At 39.6% G+C, this 18,049-nt stretch overlaps 1 protein-coding gene across 1 annotated transcript in view; it reads left to right on the top strand.

Moving 5' to 3' along the window:
• TGFBR3 (transforming growth factor beta receptor 3) overlaps positions 1 to 17,714 on the top strand; it is a 225,887-nt gene extending 208,173 nt beyond the window's left edge. Inside the window, exons 16-17 of the mRNA XM_074221691.1 lie at positions 2,166 to 2,273; positions 14,225 to 17,714. Of these exons, the coding sequence (XP_074077792.1) occupies positions 2,166 to 2,273; positions 14,225 to 14,340 (224 nt within the window). The 3' untranslated portion in view covers positions 14,341 to 17,714. The remainder of the gene's footprint in view (positions 1 to 2,165; positions 2,274 to 14,224) is intronic.
• The last annotated feature ends 335 nt before the right edge of the window (positions 17,715 to 18,049 follow it).

An 18,049-nucleotide genomic window follows, 5' to 3' on the forward strand; every position in this document is an offset into this window, starting at 1 on the left:
TCTTAAACCCTAAGTCCAGCTCAGACTCCATCCACTCTTCTCATCTTGTGTAGCTCCTTGTCCATATCTTTCCATAAATCCTCCATAGAGGGGCAGCTAGGTGGTGCAGTGGATTAGAGCACTGGCCCTGGAGTCAGGAAGACCTGAGTTCAAATTCTGCCTCAGACACTTAATAATTACCTAGCTGTGTAACCTTGGGCAAGCCACTTAACCCCACTGCCTTGCAAAAAAACAAACAAATAAATAAAAATAAATTCTCCATAGAGAAATCTCAAAGAATGAACTTAGAAGCTTCCATTTTCCCAGTTTATTACTCATCTACAAGTGGAGAAGGATGTATAGAGTTAGAAAAGTGATGGAGGCATGGTTAGCAGGATACCAGGGAATTGTGATTGGAGCCTTCAGATTTGCATGTTGAGTGGATGCTTCCATTGCCCTACCCAGGGACAGCATTTTTTCTCACAGACAGCATTCTCTCTCTCACTTTTCCCCAGTTTCTTTGTCAATTAACTAATCAACAATTAATAATATATATATATATATATATAATTATATTATTAATAATTAAGTGCAATGTTTTGCCCTGACCTAGAGATAGTCAACTTATCTAAGTCTAGTGGTCAGTGAATGAATGAAGGCAGATCTGTATTACCAGTCTAGTTCTTTTTTCAACTGACCACACTCCCCTGAGTCCCTTTGCCCCAGAGAACCTTAGAAATTACCTGCAGTCAAGCAGAATATTTTTTATTGACTCTAGTTGGTGGGAAAGTAGAAAGATCCAGATCAGAATTTATATAGTAGAGAGCATTTGAAAATGCTCATGACTTAGAAATGAAAGCTGGAGTGGAAAGGAAAGGATGGGGGAAGACCCAGGCCTGTCATTTATAACATTCAGGATCCAGGGACCTTAAAAATTGCACTGTCTATTAAAGGCCTCTACTTTATAAAACAGATTTTAATTTTTTAGTTGAAAACCCAAAGAAGGTAGTTTCCTTAACAGAAAGGAAATATTCTATTTTTGTGGTCTGGAATTCATCTCGGATATAAAACCTGTTGCCAAGAGTGAGGAACAATCACTTCTATTTATGAGTTTTGCTGACTGTAAAGCTGACATCACTCCTTCTTTGAAAAGCCTTTCTGTCCCCATTCCATTAGGGAGGCTGAGCTTGGAAAAAAGTGTCTTGGTTGCCCAATGGAATCATTCAGATGGGGAGTTGACTATAGAAAGAGTGAGAAATGAGACCATCCATGGAGGAGTTTTCTTTCCTTTCCCTTCCATTTTCTTTTTTTTTTTCTGCTACTCATTCTACTTTTTAAAAGCTTATAAAATATCTCAAAATATTCTCTCTTTTTCCTCCCTTACTTGCTTTATTTTAAAGGTTTATGTCATTGATTGTAGAGGTAACTTGACTTAACCAATAGAGGGGTTGGACTTGAAATCAGGAAGATGAGTTCCTATCCCACTTCTGATAGTTCCTAACTGGGTAGCCCTGGGCAAATCCCATAACATAGGAGAGGCATCAAGGTCTAGTTGTTAAGAGTGCTGGAATTGGGATCAGGAAAACATGAGTTCAAATCCCACATCAGCCTCTTTCTAGCTATGTGACATCACCCTGAGGTTCTCTCTGCCTCAATTTCTTCACCTATAAAATGATGATAATAGCATCTATGCACAGGTTAATTGTGCAGATCAAGTGAGATGGCACCAAAAGTACTTTGAGTCTGAATGTCAGTTGAAGCAGGCTTTTTTTTTTAACTCTATTATTCTTGGATTTGGGGTCTGTGTTTTCTTTTGTGACATGGCTAGTATGGAAATATTTTGCATGACTGCACATGTATAATCTATATCAAATGAAATGCCTTCTCAAGGGAGGGGAGGAAAGGAAACTCAAATTTTAATTTAAAACTCAAAATTAAAAGAAAAACAAATGTTAAGAATTTTGTTTATATGTTATTGAGAAAAAAAATTGAAACCAGATTGTCAGGCATTCAAGTGCTATATAAATGCCAGAAATTATGATTACTTTGTGTCTGTAAATATAGGCATGACCGTGAAAACAATTGTTAAATTTTGAGCACAGAGCCTAAGTGTTGAATCTAGCCCTTCCAATGTGTGAATCCCATTTAGGTTGACAGTTCTGTCAATTTGCTTCCCTTCTTCCTAGCTATTTTATCTGGCCTGGACACACTGACCGTCATGGGCATTGCCTTTGCAGCTTTTGTGATTGGAGCACTCCTAATGGGCGCCTTGTGGTACATCTACTCCCATACAGGTAAGTGTGGCTGCCATGCTTCTGGTGGGGAAAGGAGGGTGGTGCATGTTGTTTCACAGAACCCTGGTCCACCTTCAACATGAAGACTTGGATAATCCATAAGATGAATTCTAATTGTTTCAATTTTTTTCAGTTAAAGGAAGTTCTTTGTGATCCCATTTGGGGTTTTCTTTGCAGAAATACTGAACTGGTTGCCATTTCCTTCTCCAGTTCATTTTACAGATGAGGAAACAGAGGCACCCAGGCTTAAGTAACTTGGTCAGGTACTGTGTGTCTGAAGTGATATTTGAATTCACAGAGATAAGTCTTCCTGACTCTAGGTCTGCCTCCAAGTTGCCCGACTTTCCATTCCCAATAAATATACAATCTCCTTTGTTTATAATTATCTTTCCAGAACATGACAAGGCACCATCACATAATAATTTCCAGGTTATAAGACTTTGGTCACTAAAGATGTTGAACAAGAACCATTACTATTTTTTGCATATGGTTTTAACATTTTACTGCAGAGCCAGGTTTGTACCAGAATTTTCATTCTAAACATTCAAAGAATTCTCATTCCACCCCAGGCAGAATTCTCCAGATTACAGAAGAAGTAGAGTTGAGCCTTATCTTATGTCATGGAAAGTTCACCAGGGTGTCTACCATGCAATCAGACTCGGGCAGTATTTCATGAAGAGACCAGTCTTTATTGAAAAGCCAAGACAGCTTGCTGTCTAACATTTATGAAGTTTGCAAGCCTTGTGCCTTGAAATCTAAACAATGAATCCTCGTCCCAGGGCCTTAGAGAGATGACTAGGAATATTTGTATCCAACTATGATGGAAGTATGGCCAGTGAGGCGATTCCTGATGCTAAAATTCTGAGAAACTTAGAAACAAGGAGTTTAAGGGAAGGAAGGAAGGAAGGAAAGAAGGAAGGAAGGAAGGAAGGAAGGAAGGAAGGAAGGAAGGAAGGAAGGAAGGAAGGAAGACTTGAACCAAAAGTTCTTTAGTTCCAGAGGCAATGCCTCAGAAGCACCTAAACTGAAAATCATCATGAGTCTTCAGAGGTTGGTCACCTTTGCCTTTGGAGAAACTGAATGAACAGCTGTCAGTTATAAAACCAGTTTGTGGGTTTGCAAAACGCTTTGCAAATATTATTTCCCATTCACTTCCCAATTCTAGGAGGCTGGTGCTATAATATTTTAATTTTACAGATGAGGAAGGGTTAAGTGAATTACTCAGGGTCACATAGCTAGTAAGTGTCTGACACTGGATTTGAACTCATGAAGATGAGCAGGTCTTCATGATGCAAGGCACTATGGCACCACCTATCTACCTGTTATAATTATCCCCATTTTACAAATGAGGAAACTAATGACTCTCTCTACTTCATCACCTAAGTGTCTTTTGATTCTATCCTGGGAGACTTATCCCTTTAGCACGGGATAACTCTTCTGATACTTGAAGACATCTATCAACTTTCCCTTGAGTTTTGCCTTCTCTGGGCTCAACACCTTTAGCTTCTTCAACAGATTATGGCCCATACATGAGTATGGACCCAAGGCTCTTGGCCATTTTGATTGTCTTCCTCCAGACATTGCAACTCTTCCATGTCCTTTCTAAATTGTTCCCAAAACCGAATAGATTTATTGAATTTTGAGTCCCTACTCTTGCCTTGGCAATACCAGACCATATGACCCATGAACTAGAGGTTCCCCCTGCATCTAACTCCAACTGCTCTGTATCTTTGTCATGAGTTTGATTTGAGTCCTCTTCTGCCCAATGAGGGATTTGCCTATAGTCTGTCTAGCGCTCCAATGAGGATGCTGTGTTCTTATGCATTCTCAGGGCAAAATTGCCCTTCTCTCCTCCCAAAATAATAGTAATCCTGTTTAAGTGAATGGCAGGGACCTATTTTAAAACAAAACAGCCCCTCCCCAGAAAAAATTGGTTAAAATATCATTCATTATACCAACTCATAGGGGAGGGAAGGCAGGGAGTTCATATACCTTAGATGGTATAGATACCAGAGTCTGCCGTCATATATCAAAATGATCCTATTTAGAGCATGGCTTTCCATTTCATAAACAGCTCAGGACAACTAAACCAAACCTTATATTTAAATTTTTAAGTGTATTGTAACCAGGGCAAGAGTCTGCACAATCTCAAGTTTCCACTTTATCATAAAACAGTTTTTTGCCTACGGGGTGACATTCTCTATTCCCTGTATTTTGAAAAACACAGCCCTAAAGGTGAGCTGAAACACTCTCATTTTAATCTACATTATTTAGTCTTCATCTTGAAGTGGGATTAGTTACTGGAAAAAGGGGGTGGGGGTTCCACCATGTAGCGGAAATAATAGGAAAAACCTAGAATGATTAGTTTTGAATCACTTAAATTGGCTTTACTTACTAGATGCTAATGTCTTTGAATTAATTGGCTAACTAGAACAATGAATAGATAAATAGATTACTAGATTTGGAATCAGGAAGACCTGATATTTTTACTAGCTGTGTGACCCCACACAAGTCACTTATCTTCTCAACTTCAGTTTCCTCTTCTGTAAAATGGGGATAATAATGGTCTTTACTTCTTAGGGTTGTTACGAGGGTCATATGAGATAACATATAAGTAAAGAGTTTTCAAGATGAAAAGTGCTCTATTAATAAAGCTATTATCATTAATTTCCTTTTAAAAATTTTTTAATGTCATTTTTCTGTTCATTTGATTTTTGAATATTATTTTAAATGTGTTATTGATACTTTCTTTTTAACAGACAGTCATTTCCAGATGTAACACCTCATTTTATTTGGAGAGCCAGGATTGTTTCTTTTTCTTTTTTCTTTTTTTCTTTTCTTTGCCTTTTTATCACAGTATCTGGCAAATAGTAGGTGTGTCATAAAAATGCAAGCTGATGATTGATTCATTCATTAATTCTCCTTTCTCTTTGAATAGACTGTGAATCTATATTCCACACAGAGAAACTAGTTTTAGGCCTAGATACTGAATATCAGAAGTTAGAGAAGAGGAAACCTTAAGAATGGTCCTTGAATGCAGCTTTCGGTGACAGATGAGTTTGATCAGAGAGACCGCAAGTTTGACCAATAAGGTCACAGGAAAGAAAGAAGTCGTTTTTTAAAGTTAAATATAACCCTAAAGTAAATAGTCCCCTCACACCTCTGGGGGCTTGGGAGGGAAATAAGGTAGTGCTTCATGGTTTCCTCAGGAAAAAGATAAGGTGGAAGGACAGGAAAGTGGAAGGAGAAAATTTACTTTGTTTTATAAGATAGTCAACATTGGCTCTCTTTTCCAGGATTTGGGAAAGGAGTTGACTTCCTTCCTCCGACGTGTGCCATGTGGTTGGTCCAGTTTGGGCAAACTGTCTTATCACTGAAGTCAGGGCTTAATCTTGAGAGACCTATTATCTCAGTTTTTCTTCCCAGTGGTCCAAGACCTAGAAGACTTGTAGAAACCCTCTGATCTCTAAGAGAGTTTGAAGTCTCAAGAAAATGCAGTCAGTTGGGAAGCCTCACCAAACTTGAGGAGCCTAGGGAGGGTGAATATGTCTTTAGATGGACCCTTCATTAGATGTAGGTGGGATAGGACCTAGTCTGGATCTGTCCCCCAGGTCCACTCTCCCTTTGGCATTCCTCTCTGCTGTTCACCCATCCAGAAACAGGAAAGCAAAACATTCTTTAGTTCCAGAGACATCCCATGGGATGGGTGCCTGCATCATTGAGCACTTTGGCTGCCTCTGGGGAGACTTTGTAGCTGACTCAATTAAAGGTCTCAGGTGACCAGTTAAAAAGCAGGGATTTATTATTTTTCTCTGTATCATAGATTCCTTTGACAGTCTAATGAATCTTTCTCAGAATAAGATTTTGAAATGAATAAAGTAAATAATAATTAAAATGAATGAAATGGGATTATGAAGGAGACTGATTATATCAAAATAGATTTATTCAAATTTTCTAAACTGTCATAGGACTAAGAATCAGAATCTCTGAGTTGAATATGGAAATGTTTTACATGATTGCACATGAATCGTCTACATGGGATTGCTTACCATTTCAGAGAAGGGGCAGGGGAGGAATTTCTATTTTGGAGCTCTAAACTTTAAAAAAAAATGTTAAACATAGTTTTAATATATAACTGGGGAAAAACAAAACAATTTTTTTTAAAAGAAAGAAAAAAGAATCTCAGAACTTTAAAACAATCTTAGAAGACCCAAAGTGTGAATATAAATGGGAATGGCCCCTCCCCAGGAACTGCCCCAAAGAGCAACTAATACCTCCCTTTCTAATTCTGTAAAAGTCATCATTCCTCCCATAACCTGGAATGATAACAAAGTGATTACTTTACTTTGTAGTTTTCAAAGCCTCTTTACAGATATTAGTAACCTTAAAGATAGTGCAAATATAACTATCCATTTTACAGGAGGGGAAACTGAGGACCAGAGATGTTATATTAGCAGAATTTAAACTTGTGCCTTCCTGTCCCCCACTCCAACATCCATTCACTGTGTCTCTAACAGAGTTTTTAACCTAATAAAAGAATATGGGGTTGTATCTTTTAGACTGAGAAAACTCTTCCCTAGGGAGCAACGAGGTGGCACAATGGCTACAGCACCGGCCCTGGAGTCAGGAGGACCTGAGTTCAAATTTGACCTGACACAGACACTTAGCTGTGTGACCTTGGGGAAGTCACTTAACCCTATTGCCTTAAATAAATAAAATTTGAGAGAGAGAGAGAGAGAGAGAGAGAGAGAGAGAGAGAGGAGAAGCTCTTCCCCAGAGCCAGATTGCTCCTTGATAACAGGACCTGCTTTGACTTGGAGCTCTGTATCCCCAGCATCTCTCACATGGCTGATAATATTTGTTGTTGTCATTTAGCCATGTCTGACTCTCTGTGACCTCATTTGGGGTTTTCTTGGCAAAGATACTGGAGGAGTTTGTCATTTCCTTCTCCATTTAGAGACAAATAGGGTTAAGGCTAGATTTGGACTCACAAAGATGAATCTGCCTAATTCCAAGTCCAGCCATATCCATTGTAGCATCATCTATCAGTGGCAGACATAAAGACTTAATAAAACCTTATTGATTGATTGATTGATTGATTGATTGATGTTTTAGGGGAAATGAATGCTCATTTTTCAACCTGAAATTTCAATTTGACTCTTCTTAAGAGCGGTGAAATATGAGACAGCCATAACCAGGAGGGTCTGTGAAGTGGAAGACTTTAATTTAGTAAAGAATTTTCTTCTGCTGAATGGGCAGGCTCCTAGAACAAGAGATACAGATCTCTTTCATCCTTCTCCCTTCTACCAAGTTTCCTCTGGACAGATGGCTGTCAATCTTAACCTTAAATTCCTCCAGGGAAAGATTCCAGAGATTCTCTTTGTAACTAACTCAGTTCTTTTATGTCTCACCTAAATCACTGAAGCTGCAATTTAAAACCATTTCCTCTTGTTCTGCCTTTAGGGGAGGTAGAGGAGCAGCTGGTCAGACTTCCCTTTGGAATAACCTTCCTAGACTGTACAAGGGGAAGACTTCTTTATTATAAGTGATCAAAATGTTGTTTATCTCTTTTAAAAAATCTCCCCCATACACACTCTGGGGAAACTTCACAGTTATCCAAAACTTTCTAAGATTTTTCTTTTCCCCCCTTGGTTTCCTCCCAGAGCTGGTGAGAGCTGAAAGGTAAGTCTGCTGGTGGGATGACCCCTAGCCAGGAAGGGGCTTGGGGCAAGAGGGATTTAGGTCTGGAGGATGGATCTTGAATTCCTCCTTTATCCCAGAGGGAAGATCTGAGGGTGGGGACAGTAAAGGAAATCTAGCTCAAGGGTCGGTCCAAATAAATTATGAAGAGAGCAGAGTTGGCCTTTCTCATTTCCCTTTTTTAGCTCCTGGCTTTTACTTCCCAGGCATCCCCTACTCTCAGTTAATGGATCAAACCCCAAGCAGGCCTGCTCTCCCCAAAGTACCCCCCCCTTACTACACTTTCTCTTCACTTCCTCTCCCAATCCCAAATCAAAGTTCTCTTCTAAAGTCATGTTCTAAGGTTGAACGATCTTTGTGACTATGGGAAAATCACTCCTCTTTTGAGCCTCATTTTTTCCCTTTGCAAAATGATTAAGGGGTCTTTAAGGTCCCTTCTGTTACCTAAATTCCATGATCAATCAACAAATGTCAATGTAGCAAGCATTTATTAAGTGTACCAGGCAAAACCAGGACCTCCCCTCAAAGAGTTCATGATATATCCTGTGATATATGTGATTTATGATATATGCAGTGAAAATAGAAGCATTAAGGGTCTCCTGTACACCAGGCATCCAAAGACCAAAATAAAATAGCTCCTGCCCTCAGGAAGCTTATATTCTATTGGGGGAAAGCAATATATATATAAAAATTAAAATTTGAAATAATAATATATAAAAATACAATAAAATAGCAAAATAAAATTAAAATAAGTAACAAAGAAAATAATGAAAGAAAATTAAAAGAAAAACTGTTATAGTACATAGAAAGTAATGGGGGGGGTGGAAGAATGGAGAGATAAAGACCCTAGAGAAGAAGTGGAACCTATGTTGAAATTTGAAGGGAGCTGAACATTAGAAGTAGGAAGGAAATATATTTTAGACACAAAGGAGGGCCCTTTCTGCTATCCTTTGATCTAATCACAAATATTAAGAGAAAGACATCATGATTCTATTTTTTTTTTCTTTGTGGAGGCAATCAATGTTGAGTAACTTGCCAAGGGTCACACAGCTAGTGAAGTATCCGAGGTTGGATTTGAACTCAGGACCTATTCTCTATCTACTCTACCACCTAGCTGTCCCAGTGTCATGACTGATAAAAGAATTTTGGTCAGGGAAGGAATTTCAGTGAGGGGAAGGGGGAGGATCTTCTCAAACAAATAGCCTAATTGTGGCCCAAAGAAGGATTAGTTTCTTAGGTTTAAATTTATTTTAGATTCTTTAGGCCACAAGAAGGCAATTGCCTGTTCTGCCTGCTCATAAGATTGACCCTGGCTCTGTCCTTTGGCTACTTCCCTTGAAAGGGTAAGCTTCGCAGGACCATCGATGTTCACATGGTCGATATTAGAGGAAAGGAAGAGCAAAAGAGCCTCTGATACAAGTCTGGCTCTCCCATGCACCATATCGGGAGCAGTCCACTGGAATCCCAAGCTAGGAAAGGACCCTTTTTTCTTCTGCCTCCCACCTGGTGGAATCACATCTTATCTTGAATTCTACCTCCAAGAGATGGGATGGATACAAGCTGCCTTTTTCTATACAGTTGTGGTACTCCATGTCAAGCAACCAATTTGGGTGGGAGGGACTCAACCCAATAAAGAGTCTACATAGACAGAAGCAGGCCAGGGAGATCTCTGATTTTCCTAGGTCCCCTCCTGGAAGTTAGAGGATATCTGCTAACATTGCAGGGAAGGGGCCTTTACTCCAAGAACACTCTTTTGTAGCTTCTTTGAAAAAAGTAAGCTTTTCAAATTAGCCATATTCAGAAATTCCGTTAAGGGTTTTGATGTGAAAAATAGTCCAGTATGTAGGGATATGTCAAAGGGGAAACTGGAAACATTTCCAAGCAGGTACTAAGAAAAAGAAGTTGTTTTATAGTTTTTTTGGATTGCTAAATAAACTATTAGCTACAACTCAACTCCAGAAACTAAAATACAGTAAACACCTGCAACCTCGTCCTGTTAGGGACATTTCCCATCCCCTTCTTCCTTTTCTTAAGAGTGGACAGTGCAAGTAAATAGAGCAAAAGTGTTTTGTATGAACCAGTCAAGAGTTTCTAAAATTTTGGAAGTTGAAAGAACTTTTTAATGGGAACTGATTAAAATAAACTGACATAGCAACAAATTGTACTTGGCAAATAGAGATTGGAAAGCAAATACTCAGACTTCCTGGGCAGGGAGTTGAGCTGGCCCCTTTCCGAAGTGTGAATAAGCAAGCACATGGCCCTTTCACAAGGGGAAAATGTTATTTACTGTCAATCCTGAGGCTTGGCCATCTCGTGCTCCAGCTAAACTCGGGCAGAGGAAGCGGTTCCAAGGGGTGGGGCTTGAACAGACTCTCTCTAAGCCACATCCTCTATCAAAACGAGACAAAAAAGGATACAAATGGAGGTTCTCTAGCTATTGATGGAGTAAAATCTGATGGAAATAGAGAGGAAGAGAGCCCAGATGGTGTTTGCCGATGGTGCTCTAGGTCAGTCGGTCAATTAGTCAACAAGCAATTATTGAGCCTTTACTGTATACCAGATGCTAACTATGGGGAATAGAAAACCTTCCTTACTCTTTAAGAGCTCCCATTCTCCAGGGAATGGGGATGGGGAACAGCCTGTAGAGAACTCTATATATGCAAGAGGATCTATTGGACATAGTCTCAAAGGGAAATCACTGACCTTAAGGAGAATGGGGAAAAGCTTCTTATCAAAGGAAGATTTGAAGAAAGCTGGGGAAGCCAGAAAGGAGAGCCTTCCAGACAAGGGCCCAGCCAATGAAAATGGCCCCAGAGCAAGAACTTGCAACCTAAAGAAAATTTACAGATTAATAAGATTCTAGTCATTTTTTTTAAATGGAACTTCATAGTTTCATATTCTATAATTTATGAAGAATTATTTGGGGACACCAAGAGGTTAAGGGACAAGCCCAGTGAGACAGTCAGTATTGGTCAGTGGCAAGATCTGAACCTTAGTTTACCTGATTCTAAAACTGGCATTTGTCCACCATATTACAGTGTCCCTTGGTATAGTAGCCAGGGAAATAGAAAAGGAGAAGACCGTGAGCCAAGGCTGGGTAAAACTGGTGAGAAGGATTTGGCTTCTAGTGCTTTCATTTCAAAACTTATGTGTTTGGGTCAAGTCAGTTTTTCTGGATCTCAGCTTCTTCAAAGATAAAGATACAAAATGTAGTTATAAGTAACTAGAGGACCCTTCTGTGGCTAAATTTTGACCCTAAAGGAGGCTCTGCTTGATTCAACCAACATTTATTAAGGCCTTACTTTATGGAAGGGGTCCTGTATTAGGTATTTGAGATACAGAAAACATTCCCTGCCCTCAGAGCATTTAAATTCTATTTAAGAATGCAGGTTCTCCAAGCCTCTTCCTCTGTCCTGATATGTCCTGATATAGAGGTCTGATTTCTTTTTAGAAATAGAACATTTCCCCACAAGGTCTCCCCTTCCTCAACTCATCAACTTCCTCACTTCTTTCAAGGTGGATCTCAAGGGGAGCCCCCCACACCAACCCCCCAACTCTCTTCCTCAATTTACTTTGTGTTTAATTTGAATATATTTTCTGTTTTGTAAAAATGATGAATTAATTTCACCAGAGCAGGGGCCATCTGCTTTGGTAAAGCACTCAGTGAGTGCTCTTTATTCCAATGGAGTCACAAATGACGTCTCAAAATATATTTTAAATTGATGTATTGGAATATATGTTATTTCCCCCGGTTGTGTACAAGCTTCTTGGGGGCAGGAACTGCTTTATTTTTCTTCTTTGTATCACCAGTTCTTATTATATACTAATCATTTTCTGTCTTCCTTCCCTCCCTCCCTCCTTCCTTCCGTCCCTCCTTCCTTCCTCCCTCCCTCTCCTCTCTCTCTCTCTCTCTCTCTCTCTCTCTCTCTCTCTCTCTCTCTCTCTCTCCCTCTATCCCTTTCTGTTCATCACCTCCTCCCATCCCCCAATAGAAAAGCCATTCTGGGTAAACAGAGCTGGCCTGGACGCAGGCTCCTTGCAGGCTAAAGGCAGTGGGCCTGGGCGGCTGTAGGCTGGTGACCCCAGGGCTGCATTGGGCCGCTCTGAATTTCTGGCAGGAGCTTGGAGGGGCCCTCCAAGGGGGCTGGTTGAACATGCTGCGACTCTCTCCAGGCCTAAATGATGGGGGGGGGGGGTGCAGCTTCTCTCTGCCTTGGAGCCAGGAGGAGGAGTGTGTAAACAGCTCTGACCCTCCTGGGACTTAGCAAAGAGGAGAAGGCGTTTCCGAAGGCCCGACTTTGCAAAGAGAAGGCCAGGTCTGTCTCGGAATCCATCATTCAGCTATTGGGGACCTGGGCCCCAGAGATGGCTTCCTAAAGGCTGAGGCCAATTGGAGCAAGTACCTTCTTCTGGCTGAATGCAAACCATGTGTGAACCGGAGAGGTTCCTCCCTTGGTCATGCCTGGTGGATTTGGCAGGAGAATCGAGTTTAGTGGAAAGGCAGTGGGGTGTGGAATGAAAAATGCGATTCTCGCTGTGTGAGTGGATGTGCAGTCATCATTTAGAAGTAACCCTTGGGGTGCTTGCCCTAAACAAAGACAAAGTTTTGACATTGGCCTTTGGGGAAGCTACAGGCACCGGGTGTGAGGAAGTAACCCTACCCCTGCCCTTAGAATATAGAGTTGGTATTTGAGGGTGAGAGATGCCCGGGCCTATTAACCAGTTGCAGTGAAATCGAAAGAAGTACATGTCAAAAGGAATTAAGCAAAATTTTATCTTTTGCTATCTGTGGGTACATCCTGAAAAGGCACCCACAATATTACAAAACCCCATCATAAAGTTTTTAAGAGTCTTATCCAGCACTAGAGACCACATGACTGTCATAGTCCTGAACAAGTCACATAACCTTTGTCTGCCTCGGTTTCCTCAACTGTAAAGTGAGTATAAAAAATAGCACTTGCCTCCCAGGGTTGTTCCAAGGATCAAATGAGATAATATTTAGAAAAATGATTTTTCAACTTTAAACTGCTGTTTAAAGGCTTATTGTTGTTGCTATCATCATTATTGCAGAATCATTTGGATACTGGTAATTGCTTATTCTTATGATTATTGAAAAATCATTTGGATACTTGTTATCACCATTATTGTTGAGGAATCATTTGTACTAGAAGAGGGAAGGAGTTGTCTCAGAGGTGTTCTGGGACAATTGACTCATGCAGAGTAGATGTGATATCGGCAACCCCCTCTACGTTTTCAGGGTTCAGAAACCCAGGTCTCTCTTTCCCAAGGGCAGCTGTTATTAGCTGTCACTGGTTCTGACCACTGGACCTTCTGGTGCCAGATCTTGGGGAGTAGGTCCTGCCTTACTTTTGGCCAACTCCAAGAATCAGAGTGCTTTCCTGGTGATCCCTACATCTAGGCAGATTGCAGACCCTATGTAGGTGGTATTTGAGACCTGCCATGGGCAGGTGATTGACCCCCCCCCCCCAAGAAACGGATGGACCTCTCTGACCTCCATGAAATTTGTTCTTTTTTTTCTTACTGGTTTTTGCAAGGCAATAGGATTAAATGACTTGCCCAGGTCACACAGCTTGGTAATTGTGAACTAAAGTCCTCCTGACTCCAGGGCCCGAGTTCTATCCACTGTGTTACCTAGCTTCTCCATGAAGTTGGTTCTTGTTTGTTTGTTTGTGTGTTTTGTTAATTTGCAAGGCAGTGGGGTTCAGTGACTTGCCCAAGCTCACACACATGAAGTTGGTTCTTGAAGACTTCCTCAGCCATAGTCCTTTATGGGATCAGAACCAGATGTTGTAGTCAGTTTCCACTATCGATCCATGGATCAGTAATTTTGTCAGTGTTGGAGCTCCTGGTATGGGAAATCTCTGTATCAATGCAAATTGAAGAGTCTCCTTAACTTTAGATCAATTCTAGGGACTTTCTCGAGGCCCTTAGAGGTCGCATAATTTGCTGAAAGTCATTTCATTGATACATGTCTGAGGCAGGATTTGAACCTAGATCTTCAGGACTCCATCCTATCATTTTTGTCTTTGGACCACATACAAGAAAACTGATTTTTTTTCACATGGGATTTCAAATGAACCAATTCGAAAACCATTTTCCTTCCATGACCCCTCTTCTATCTATCTTGTGACCATGAATGGAAAGCAAATCAAACAAAATGGCAGAGGAGGAAAGGTATTCTTTTTGAAGATTTCTTTATAATCTCTTTCTCTTTTCTTGTTGATGAACAGGGGAGACGACAGGAAGGCAGCAAGTCCCTACTTCCCCTCCTGCCTCTGAGAACAGTAGTGCTGCCCACAGCATCGGCAGCACCCAAAGCACATCCTGCTCCAACAGCACCACGTAACATGGTGGGCCATGGAAACGTGAAGAGTCTTACCAAGGAGTGCACCAGTTTCAAGGGATTGTCGTTCATCCATGCTTGGCCCCCAAACTTGAAAGGTTCCATTTGGTTCCCTTTGGAAAGAGAGAAGAGGCTTTAATGTTAAAAAGCACTAGATCTATTCGTCCTCATTATCTTTCCCCATCTTAGTCATCATGGTCTTTGATATGTCAGGATACATGTGAAAAAACAAAAACTCCTTATCCCTCCAGACCATTACCTCCTCGAAAGAGGATTGTAAGCTTCTCAGTGTGAAACACACATAACCTTGCTTTGTCTGTAAAGAAACAATATCCTCATCTTGAGATCTCCAACTTTTACTGTGGTTCAAGGAGTTGGTAACAGGATAGAAATATGGAAGAATTAAGTAATAAAGGAAGGTTGAGATCACCAAAGATTCCTTTCAAGGAGAATCAACCAAGACTTTTTAAGTTCTGAGCTAAAGTAGTTCATGGAGTCTTGTCCATTGGGCTGCCTCCAAGTTGGGGGAAACATCTTCTCCACGTTGTTCTGACGTGTCCTGAAGCTTCATGTGATGGTTCCTGCCTTTAGTAACCAACTCAGGACCCATATCGAGGCAACATTCCTTTACATGTGCTGTGGGTCAGAACAACTCTGGGTGACCTATACATACATATGCTCTCAGATAGCACTGATATTATCTTAGGGCAGACTTTGCACATGTCCCCACTCTCTCTCAGTAGACCGTGACCAAGTTCTGCAGTTCCTCATGCAGATTCCATCCTTCTGCCTTTGTGGGCCACTGAGGTGGATAATCCAGATTAGGGCAGAATTTGGCATTGTACCCCATGGAGAGCTTGTCCCATGATAACCCATATAAATGTACAGAGATGCATGGGTCTGGTAACTAATCTGGCATGAGTGTTTTTTAGGTTGAGAAGAAATGAGTTTAGTGGTACTCTTTGAAAATGTTGTAGGACTTCCTAGTTGAATCTTATTTGTATGTATTTTCTGGGTAACAAGTTCTACCCTTGCAAAATAGGTCAAAACTTTATAGACCTGATTTATATATTATATATACATATATACATATATGTGTATATATAAATATATTATTTTTTAGAAAGAACAAAGCCAGAACTTTTTAAAGATGCAAATCATGGTGGTTTCTGTTAAACTACTGGTTAATTACCTGAATGCTATAATTGACTCTAACAAGAATTATGTCAAAACATAGAAGAAGGGTGCTTATTTTGCACCCTTGCTCTAAGTTCATCCCAAACTTAAAACAACTTGGAGATAAATTTCATGAAATGAAATTATATAATGCACCTGAAATGTGCTACATGGATACCTCTGTGTTTGATGAAAAAAAAATCCTCCAGAGGAAATTTCTCATGCCAAATAATTTGCTGCTGATGATGTTAACTTCATCAACTTTATTCAGCCACTTTCCAGAATTCCCAAAGAAATTATTTAGAATTCCCTAAGCAAGACAAACTACCTTCCATCCTCTCAATCTGACCAGTTAATCTCATTTACTTGAAAGTAATATATGGTGTCTCTGATTCTCTGCCAGTTGGGTTCTAGACACCAGATTCTAAGTACCCACCAAAGTTGGATAAGTCTTGGTAATCTGGTAAAGTTAATTTTGTCTGTTCAGAGACCATCAGATCAATTTGGCCCAATGCTTCTAATGAAGCAATTAATTTGGCCATTTACTAAGATGTTGAATAGTGAAAAAAAAAAAGCATATTTTCCAGACTTGACCAAGTATGAGTTAGAAGAGAAATTTCTGCTTCTGGAGCTTTTAAAACATTTTTTTTCTTTATTATTAAACATAGAGGCATCAGAGTAGGGAATCTAAAAAAGAAAATACGCTACCTGCGTTTGGGAATAATGCGCTTTGCCTAACCTTCAGCTGAATGTATTGTTTTAGTATAGTCTATGTATAAAAAAAATCTTAAAAGATGTCTTCAAGGAAGACGTGTCTTTAAGTCACTTATAACTATATTTTACTACATAAAATTTGTGTATAAAGATATATTTAAATGTTTTCGATAAATTTAAGTTACTCAGTATGAAATGTCTAATTTCAATTACTGTGAATTCTTTTGGTCAACCTTTTATTTTAACCCTTTCTATCATTAAAAAAAATTAGCTGTTCTCATGGGAACTATTAGATAGACAGGGTTAAAACCTTTTGTAAGATATTTAAATGTATATTTTTGAAAGAAATATGCTGCATTACCAATGATTTTTATCAAGAATTTACTCTAATTTTAAACTAATTTACAGATTTATATTTACAGAATGACAAACCAAAGTTACTATTTGTTTTTAAAGAAAGAAAATTGAAAAGATATTTTTGAAATTTTTAGACTTCTATTTCAGATCTGTTTGAATATATCCATTTTGGTCCAATCCCACCCATCTGTGGAATTATTCACTTTTAAGAAATATGAACTAATGGACCACTAACATAGCAGGTTATTGAGGTAATGAATGCTATCAAATATTACTTCTGAGATAGTTCTACAAAACATAACTTGCAGAGGTGGGAGTTTCCCCCAACCCCTCTCCTACCCTGCAGCTGACAACAGCCTTCATCCAAGAATATACATGGCTCTCATAGCACCATTTCTAATGGCTTCTTAAATCACCCTTCTGATCCAATACAAGCACAAGTCCTCATTTTGTAATATTTACTGCAAGTTTCTCATAAAACTCTTCTGGGTTCTAGATCAGCCGAACATTTCTATCCATGTCTTGTACTTTTCTTTCTTTTTTTGTTTTTTGTTGGGTTTTTTTTTTAACTAGGAAAGTTCTTGGTTCAAATACTAAGATTCTGAGGTCAGTTGATTGGCCTGTTGGGTTCAAATCTTATCTGAGTGATAGATCACAGCTCCTTCAACAATATGATTCAGACACATGTCACTCTCCATTATTACAGGAAGTCTGATGTTTCTCTGTTTTGATCCTTGGGAAAGTGGTTGTCTGCTTGTCTCTTACCATGATTGTAATATCTCTGTGTCTTGATTGTTTTCTGTGATGTGTGTTGTACCAGTCTTTCTGTAATGTATCTACCTCAGGGTTTGAAAGAAGACTTATTCTGCTGGGTGTGCCAAAAGAGCACTTTTTGTTGGGTGACGTATGTGGGTGTGGGTGGGTGCGCTCACCAGCACATGTTTAAAGTGTATGTGTGTGTATGTCTTTGTGTTGGTTTGTTTTACATGGGGGTTGTTCATAAAATAAACAGATATTTTGAGAAAATGTTGGTCAGTTTCCATTTACAATACATCTCTCTCTTATCCCTTTATAATCTTCCCCTCCTCTCTCTCTCTCTCTCTCTCTCTCTCTCTCTCTCTCTCTCTCTCTCTCTCTTAATTTTGTGCCCTTAGTTTCTTCTGAATGAGCCTTAATCCATTGCCGACTTTTATTATCTAGGGGAACAAAACACCCAAAACCCCTTCAATCCCTGTGGCCAGTTTGAACACCCCCACCATTTTGTAATTTTGCATTCTTTTCTGTGTTCAGTGTGTTGGCAGATTTGTGAACTTGCTAAGTTGTATAGTTTTGATAACCATGGTGTTATATTCTTTTTATCTCTGTGCATAATAAAGATATATATATCAATTATTCAAAAAAACTTGAGGGTTTTTTTCTTTTGGTCATTAAATACTGACATCAGGTTAATATATCTTCTAGCTGT

This window comes from Macrotis lagotis, chromosome 2, assembly GCF_037893015.1.
Source record: "Macrotis lagotis isolate mMagLag1 chromosome 2, bilby.v1.9.chrom.fasta, whole genome shotgun sequence".
Classification (NCBI taxonomy): domain Eukaryota; kingdom Metazoa; phylum Chordata; class Mammalia; order Peramelemorphia; family Peramelidae; genus Macrotis; species Macrotis lagotis.